The sequence below is a fragment of the Myotis davidii genome, unplaced genomic scaffold, assembly GCF_000327345.1.
Source record: "Myotis davidii unplaced genomic scaffold, ASM32734v1 scaffold127, whole genome shotgun sequence".
NCBI lineage: Eukaryota > Metazoa > Chordata > Mammalia > Chiroptera > Vespertilionidae > Myotis > Myotis davidii.
The window spans coordinates 175,643-184,972 of record NW_006298311.1 but is presented as its reverse complement, the minus strand read 5'-3'; the positions used below and the strand labels follow the sequence as shown (position 1 = coordinate 184,972).

The following is a 9,330-nucleotide window of genomic DNA, read 5'->3' as shown; positions in this document are numbered from 1 at the left end:
CTTAAAGGACACTTCAGATGCATGTGTCTTCTCAAGGATGCTTGCCCTGCTGATTGTATCTAAAAGTTAATTTTAGTTCAAGATGTTGTTATAATAAAGGCCTAAGGAAACAGGCAAACGGTGCTGTTTGGTTACTCTAGCCAGTCAGTCCCTTAGCCCTCTCGTTCACATCAACATGTGTCAGAGTAATGATTCATCTGTTGCTCAGGGTCTACAGGTCAGCCCTGACAATCATCACCACCACCAGCACCACAATTATTATCATCAGCCTATTTATAATTATTTTTTTCTCATTTTCAGTAGACTTTGATTTTGCACACACATAATGACATTTTATCTGAACGTTTGCTCAGTTTATATAATTGTTCAGTAAAATATTTAGCCATACTTTATTATCTTGTTCGTTTTATTTCTGAAAACTGATGGCTTATTCATTCCTGACTCTTCTCACGTGGCCTTGCATGGGAAGCTGAAAAAAAAAAGGTAGGGACTCCTTTCCGTATGTCAATATGAGGTTAAAACCACACAAGCTGTTGTAAGCAGAATTCCTCCTTCTCCCCCACCACCTCAACTAAATAAAATCCCTGAGTCAGTCTCCTTTCCCGGCTCCATCAAAGCAGGCCTGACTTCTGGTTAGTCTTTCCTGTGCCTCCCAGAGATTTCAACTATGAGCACAATAAACATTCTATGCCCCTTGGTGTGTGTTTATCATCACCCTGGACACCTGTATGAATCTGCTGTGGGTTTCTCTGCATCTGCCCGGCGTCACCTACAATCAGTGCTATGAGCATCACGACAAGTCAATGACCATCACCACCTGGGGTCCTTCTTCTCTAGCTTTCAGGTCACACTCCTCTGGTGCTCACTGTCCAGCACACACGTGTCCTACTGGCTGGCAGAGACCATGAGCTGTGTGGGGCTGAGCTGCCCTGTTGAGTCAGCACATCCTCTGGTTCTATGTAGCTGACTTGGGCAGAATTTTTGATAATTAATTGTAACTTGTCACAAGAGCGTCTGAAAAATCTCTCTGCAGTTTGTCCATGTGAGAAAGTTGTCTCTGTTTACAACAGATGTTTCTAACTCAAAGACATCAGAGATAAGTGCAGAGTCAGGAATTCAGGGAGATTCCCTGAGTGAAATTGATATGACGAGGAAACCGCACAGGACACCAGCCCAAACCTCCGAAGGCACCTGCTGCTGGGATGGTCCTTGTGTTCAGGGACCCTGAGCGCCCCCTGGTGGTCACAGCGTCTCCTGCAGAGAGGTTTGTGCCTGGGCTCACACTGGCTTACCCTCACTGTGTGTCTCTTGCACAGTAATACACAGCTGTGTCCTCCGCTCTCACGCTGTTCATTTGCAAATACAGCGTATTCTTGGCATTGTCTCTGGAGATGGTGAATCGGCCCTTCACAGAGTCTGCGTAGGATGTGGTACTCCCATCACCCCTAATGTATGAGACCCACTCCAGCCCCTTCCCTGGTGCCTGGCGGACCCAGTTCATCCAGGAGCTACTGAAGGTGAATCCAGAGGCTGCACAGGAGAGTCTCAGAGACCCACCAGTCCGAACCAAGTCACCCCCAGACTCCACCAGCTGCACCTCACACTGGACACCTGCAAACACAAAGGAAACACTCACATGTCCACTATTTCTTCCACTCATATCCACTCAAATACTCAGTATATCTTGTTCTCCCTAAATTACCTCTAAAAATAGCAAAAAGGAAAACCCAGCTGAGCCCAAAACCCATGGTGAGTGGTTTGTGTTCAGTCCTGATCAGGGGGGAATGGGAACACCTGGGGATCCTGGGGTTTGGCTCCTCTCTCAGAGCTGTAGGGTCAGGGCTGGGCTGGTTGATATGATCAGAGGGGCCCCTATTTGCATGTCCTTCTGCTATATAGGGAGGTCTTGGTTTAGAGTCTTACCTTAAGGACATGGTCACAGAGTGTGGCATGTCCAAGGGTGCATGTTTGTTAAGAATTATACTCCACATCAGGGCCTGTACCCTCCCCACTAGACCCAACTGCTTCAGGCGACCCGTACAAAGACCCAGGAGAGAAAATTGTCCTAAAACGAAAAGAGAAGGTTTAAAATGAGAGATGCCTTTGACAGTCACCAGTAATGACAACCAAGATAAATCAACCCTCACAACCAGAGAAAGAAGAAGGAGTTGCAAGAGGTTCATGTTCAGGAGACAGGAATTTGCATCCGATACCACTTTCACTACAAAGTGATCAGAGGAAAACCTAAGACCAGAGTGTGAGCCTAGAGCCTGTGGACCAAGTGCTGAGGAAAGTGGATTGTCTGTGTGGGTCTCTGGGAACCAGAAGCATGAACTATAGTGACACAGACAGAGCTCCCAGGTCCTATTCCTTCAGGGGAGTTGGTGCTAAGGTGTGTCAGCTGCATGGCCTCCTTTGTGGTGTTTTTTCTCTAGACTCTTTTGGAAAACCAGTTTCATACATTAGGATATAGAACACTCTTAGTCATAACCAGGTGTGTTTAGGGGAAGATGTCAGTAATGAATTAGGAGTAATTAACTTTAAGTCATGAAAATGTTGTGAAAGAACAGGAAAAGGGCCTTTTTTTTTTTTTGCTGTGCTCACCACAATTTATGAGAATTATATTATAATTAAACTCCAACATGGTTAGCTTCTCTAATTCAAACAACCCCTCTGTTCAAAGTGAGGGACAAGAGGAGCTACTCTCAAGGCTGCATTCTTGCATCTCTCCCTGCTCCCTGCTGTTTTCAGAACTCTGGGAACATTCACAACAATGAGTGTCTAGTTAACAGAAATTTCCCTTTCACCCCTCCTCTTCAAACAAGCCTCTTTGTGAATCTTCATACCTTTTTCTCCAAACATGTCACAGGCTTGGGGGAAATACTGATAAGACACCTTTCTAGGACATCTGCCAGAATGTTTCCTTGAAAGCAAATAAATTGTCACTTTTAAAGACAATCCCCCTGATATCCGGTCAACTTCAGCTAAAAATCCTTCCCCCTTCCCTGTCACCTAGCAACAGCAGGCATTACTCTTTAAAGTAGAGCTGTGTTTTATTGCTGCCCTGTATTGACTACTGATACACCAGTGGTTTCTCTTTCTGGAAAGTAAAGTACTCTTCCTCTCTGTATCTCTCCATTTAGTTGTGAATTGTTGCACAGCACATGTTACCAGCCAAAAGCTTGCACTGATGTCTGCATGTGAACCTTGTGACTACTGTCACCAGGTCCCCACACGATGGGGGTCAACTGGAATATGAACCTGACTCAGTGCCACATTGGGGGGGTAAGGTCCCTGGGAACATGATGGAGGATTAACCAAGACCAAGGGCACACAAGTCCAGGGTTCTTGTTTCATTAGGTTGTGATCTCCTTATTGGTAAGGCAGCTCAAGTGGATGGATGTGGGGGCTCCCAGTGTTTGGTGCACTGAGCTGACAGCTCTTCCAGGGATACATGTGGATCCAGAGAGGATGGGTGAGGTCCGCCAGCTTTGATTGTCCTCAGGCTTTTCAGCAGAGGGAGGGCCCTGTGATTTCCCTGGAAACAGGAAGGGGAGGGCAATTGGAGATTCAGACACTGAGGGAGCTGTGAGCCTGAGAGATGGAAGCTGTGCACACAGCCCAATCCCAGCAATCCACCTTTGGAGTTCATACTCCTCAGCGAAACATTGAAAAGACAGTGAAAAACATTTTTATAATTTGTGGAGGAGACTTGGTGAAGGAGAGTCCCAGTCATTGCCAACATAGCACCTGCAAACAGACAATGTCCCTTCTCCTTTGTTGTCTGCAGTGAGAATATGAGAAGAATCCTCCCTGGAGGCAGCTGAGAGCTTGAGAGGAAATCTCTGCACCCAACAGGGAGGCCCTTCCCTCCCACCTCCCTCTGCCCCTGCTCCTGGGCTGCTCTCTGTGCTGTGGGTCCTGAGCGCCCCCTGCAGTCCAGCCCTGCTGCCTCCCGCAGGGAGGTTTGTGTCTGGGCTCACACTGACTTCCCCTCACTGTGGTAATAGATGGCCATGTCCTCGGTGGTCATGGAGCTCAGCTGCAGGGAGAACTGGTTATTGGAAGTGTCTCTGGAAATGGAGGTCCGGTGCTTGAAGGAGGGGCTGTAATAAGTGTTTCCATCATAACATGTGGACCCCACTTCACTGGGGGCTGGCTGATTCAGCTCCAGCAACCACTGGGGATGGATGAACCAGAGACAGTGCAGGTGAGGGAGAAGGTCTGCAAGGGCTTTACCAGTCCTGGGCCCGACAGCTGCACCAGCAGTTGCACAGGGGATGGACAGGACACCTGTAGATAAGGAGCATCAGTCCTGTCAGTCACTTGCAGTCTCAGCCATCCCATGACCCCTGTCTGACCCCTGAGACCTTCACCTTGGGGGCTGTCACCAGGCACAGGAGAAGACCCAGCAGTCTCTTCTTCTAGAACACAGTTCTGCCTTTCCATAGACCTCAGCCCTGTGTGGGGAGAGAGCTGTGCGACTGCACAGCCCAGGAGAGGATTTACCCTGGAGCTTGAACAGAAATTTGCATGTGGAGCAGACTTTCCTATAAGTGGAGGGACTGAGGTTAACCTGCCCTTGTCATAACAGGATCTTTGTGGGGGAGTCTCTTCTCTGGACCTCAATCAACATGTAAATCAGGGACAGGGGACCACGTGGGTCATGAGACTCATTGGATTCAGGTCAAAGCACAGCCTCACCTTTCTGAGCATAAGAAGAAACATGGACTCGATGAGCAGGTTACACTTTTACCTTCTCATGCATATTTCAAACAGATGCAAAAGGGATTAGCATTTGTTCAGACCATTTCTGAATCTGAACACTATAGTATGTCTGCAATTTCCAGATTTTTTTCATAATTTTATACAAATAATTTCTCCCTTTGTGTAGAAAAGGAAAATAAAGGAAAGCCATTATCAGTATCTTATATCATAATTTATGATGTTACTTTGAGCTGAGAAAGTCCTTGCCAAGCACAGGCTGGTGGGACATTCTTGGTCCTTGATGTTGGAAATGTTGTGATTGTGTCTACAGCTTCCTTTGCAAACTCTTCCTTTATGCAAGCCCATGGCCTAGTGCAGAGACTCCAAATTAGTGACATCAGAAATAGTCATGCATTATGACAGGCCATGGAGGGACTCCTGGGGGACAGGGTGTCTGCATCATGGCTCAGGGAGGGCTACCAGTGTCTTCAGGAAGGTACTGCCATGTATGGTCATGTTCAAGCACATGCAGGTCGAGGTCCAGAGCCTGGAATCAGCCTGTCCACTGCCTACTCATCTGTCTGCTACCAAAAATCTGTGTGACATGGGAAACCTGAGTGACATGGGAAGACTGGGACCCATGACCTTGTTCCCTTGGTGTACCTACTGTCCCTCCACAGCCACCGGGCCACTGGCCCTAGAAGACTCAGGTGGGCTCTACTGTCAGTATCAGACATCAGCATCTTGGAAATTCTCATAAAAGGCCGTCCAATAGCCATAGCACACCCATGGCACAGGGTGAGTTCTGGTCAGGAGAGATGTCTCCCTCTCCCTGGGAGCCTGCACCTGAATCAGCTGATTCCCTCTCAATGGCTGGAGGGGATCCCATGGATGGGGCCCTGGCGACAGGTGTGTGTGGTGTCAGTTCTGAACCAGCTCAGGTCCTCAGAGGGAGGGGCTGGGGCAGCCTCCATGGCCCAACCTAGGGAAGTTCTGATATGAACAGAAACAGCACTGAGAACACTAGAGCTGCATTGGGTGGAGCAAGTCAGACCACTGAACTCTGACCTCCCTGACCTCTGACCACACATAACACCCTTCCCCTGCTTGGTGCTGGGGCTCACTCTAAATACTAATGCACTAAATTGGAGCTTACAATGGAATTACTTAAGAATATTCCTAGTATGTGTAATTTGATTAAGCTCCTAGGAAAGTTAGCATTAAATATAGTCAAATATACAGGAACCATGAGAAGGACATGATAAAGATAGAAAGAGGAGATTCCTCAGAAAGTGAATGGGAGAAATTAATTGCAGAAGCTGAAAGTGGTCAGTGGGGGTGAAAGCTGTGAGGAGGCTGTGCAGAACAAGACATTAAGCCACAGTAGGGCTGTCTCCCATTGAACTGAGATTTGCCTGTTTATGGAAGGTCTTCAGTGGGACCAGGCACTGGACTGACAGTTCTAGTCTCAGTGGATTTTCCAAGACAGAGTCATCCTTTCAAATGGGAGAACAAAGAGGTTTGTTCATTGGAAGCACAGTCCTTGTCTTCCTCCTGTGACATTGGCTATTTATTACGGATTTCATAACGCATTTCCAACATGGACTCGCCTCTCCATCCTCCTTTAGAGCTATTCTGTAATGCTGGCCTCACAGATATTGACTCGATAGCTAGGCTGTGGTCACTGCAGACAGTGTGGACAGCCACCCATTGGGAGTGACAAGCCACACAGCCAAATCTGGGACTGTCATCTGCTCCAGCACCCATGGCCCTGCCCATCACGGTGCTCCACAGATGGTGGGGCAACCAGGATGACTGTGACCCTAGGTGTGTGACTGCAAGAGGGGCTGTGGGGTCAGCATCCCATGGGACTCACACATGAACCAGCTTGACTTGCAGCAGGTCCCACGGGACCTAAACTCACAACTGATAACATACGGACCCTGATGAGGGGATTAGAAACAGGACACCAGATGGGAGAATATGCATACCTAGGTATGCACCCTGGTGGCAAATTGAACCCACAACCCTTCTGTGTACGGGACAAATCTCCATCCAATGGAGCCACCTGGCCAGGGAAGTAGTCAAGTATTTTTGTATGAACATAAAGATTCATTCTTCTGCCGTAGTTGGTTTGGCTCAATGGATAGAGTATCGGCTGGGTTCAATTTCGGTCAAGGGCACATATCTCGGTTACAGGCTCCACCCTGTCCCTGACCCTGGTCAGGGCAAGTGGAGGAGGCACCCAATCGATGTGTTTCTCTCACATCGATATTTCTCTCTGTCTTTCCCTCTCTTCCACTCTCTCTAAACAAACAAACATATATAAAAAAAAGATTCATTCTTCTGGAGCAAACATTCTGAGTAGGATCAGTGAGACATATGTGAAGTACGTGTTTGATTTCTTTAAAAACTCAATTCATTTTGTAAAGAAAAGAATGAAAGGACATACAGGGACCTGGTGAAGGGGAGTCCCCAGTCACTGCTGATATGGCATCTGAAAACGGCAAAGTTACCTCTTCCACTGGTGTCTACAGTGAGAATATGAGAAATTAGACCCACAGAGAAAGAGCGTTTATCACCCTCATTGAAGCTGAGAGCTTGAGAGGAAATCCCTGCGCCCAACAAAAAGGTCCATCCCTCTCCACCTCCCTCTGCACCTGCTCCTGGGACTACTCTCTGTGTTGTGGGTCCTGAACGCCCCCTGGTGTCCGGATCGCCCCCTGCAGCCCAGCCCTGCTGTCTCCTCAGGGAGGTTTGTGTCTGACTGCCCCTCGCTGTGTGTCTCACACAGTAATACAAGGCCGTGTCCTCAGTGGTCACGGAGCTCAGCTGCAGGGAGAACTGGTTCTTAGACGTGTCTCTGGAGATGGAGATTCGGCTCTTGAGGGAGGAGCTGTACTTAGTGTCTCCGTTATGATTTATACACCCCATCCACTCCAGCCCCTTCCCTGGGGGCTGGCGGATCCAGCTCCAGTCATAACTACTGGTTGTGATGGAGAATTCATAGACCGCACAGGTGAGGGTGAGGGTCTGAGAGGGCTTCACCAGTCCTGGGCCCCACCCCTGCAGCTGCACCTGGGACAGGACACCTGGGGACAAGCAGCGTCAGTCATTCACGTGCAGTCACAACCATCCCATGACCCTGTCTGACCCCTGAGACCCTCACCTTGGGGGGCTGTCACCAGGCACAGGAGAAGACCCAGCAGTCTCATCTTCTTCTAGACCACAGCTCTGCCTTCCCAGAGACCTCAGCCCTGAGTGAGAAGAGAGCTGTGAGCCTACACAGCCCAGGAGAGGATTTACCCTGGAGCTTGAAGAAAAATTTGCATGTGAGGCAACCTTTCCTATAAGTGTAGGGACTGAGGTCTGATTTCCCTGGTCATTCTGGGGCCTGTATGGGGGCATCTCTTCCCTTGACCTTACTGAGCATGTAAGTCAGTGAAGGGGACCACATAGGTCATGAAGCACATTGGAATTAAGTTTAAAAAATGGCCTAAACTCTCTGAGCATAAGAGGAAATTGTGCACTAAATGCAGAGCCTCTGATTGGATTTAGCTAACTTAGGTCAGAAGATTTGATCATTAATTGGTACTTGACACAAGAATCTGAAAGAGACTCTTTGACATTTGTCCATTTGAAGAAGCTGTCTCTCTTTCAACAGACTTTTCTAACTCAGAGAGATCAGAGGTAAGCATGGTCAGGAATCCAGAGGTTCCCTGAGGAAAACTGTGACATGAAGAGGAAACCACACAGGAAACCAGCCCAAACCTCCAACTGCACCTGCTGCTGGGATGGTCCTTGTGTTCAGGGAACGTGAGCACCCCCTGTTGGTCACAGCCTCTCCTGCAGGGAGGTTTGTGTCTGGGCTCACACTGACTGGCCCTCAGTGTGAGTCTTACACAGTAATACATGGCTGTGTCCTCAGCTCTCAGGATGCTCAGCTCCATGTAGGCTGTGTTCATGGAGGTGTCTCTGGACATGGAAACTCTGCCTTGGAACTTCTGTGTGTAATTTGTCTTTCCATTGCTAGGGTAAACCCTCCCCATCCACTAAAGCCCCTGTCCTGGGGCCTGTTGCACCCAGTGCATCCAGTAGCTGGTGAAGGTGTATCCAGAAGCCTTGCAGGAGACCTTCACAGAGGCCCCAGGCTTCTTCACCTCAGCCCCAGACTGCACCAGCTGCACCTGCCAGTGGAAACCTGTGGAGAGGAGACAGGAGTGGGTGGAAATCCCCCTTGAATCTCCCTGATCCCCACCTTATCCCAGGGACTGGGGAGCCACTTACCTGTAGCCACAGCCACCAGGAGGAGGGTCCTCCAGCTCCAGTACATGGTGAGGGGCGGTGCTTTGAGCACTTCTGTAGTGGAGGGGGTGGCTGTGGGTGATGCCCTAAGCTCACAGACTTATCCATATTTAACCTAGTCTACCCCCTCTATTTTGCATATTCATGAGGCAAAGTATTTAATAAATGAGGTCTTGACCCCACCTGAGAGAAGATGGATGACACAGGGACCATGCTCAGTGGGAGTATGAGGGTCCAAGTCCTTATTCTATTTTTTTAATATATTTTTTATTGATTAAGATATTGCATATGTGTCCCTGTCCCCACATCACCCTCCAA

The 9,330-nt window shown here is 48.6% G+C and overlaps 1 gene segment (V, D, J or C); it reads right to left on the bottom strand.

Annotated features, from left to right (window-relative positions):
• Nucleotides 1-3,979: 3,979 nt before the first annotated feature.
• LOC102773867 lies at nt 3,980-7,967 on the bottom strand. The segment is given in 4 exon segments: nt 3,980-4,180; nt 4,240-4,293; nt 7,498-7,799; nt 7,877-7,967. Coding segments are annotated over 4 exon segments (603 nt in total).
• Between the last annotated feature and the right edge of the window lie 1,363 nt (nt 7,968-9,330).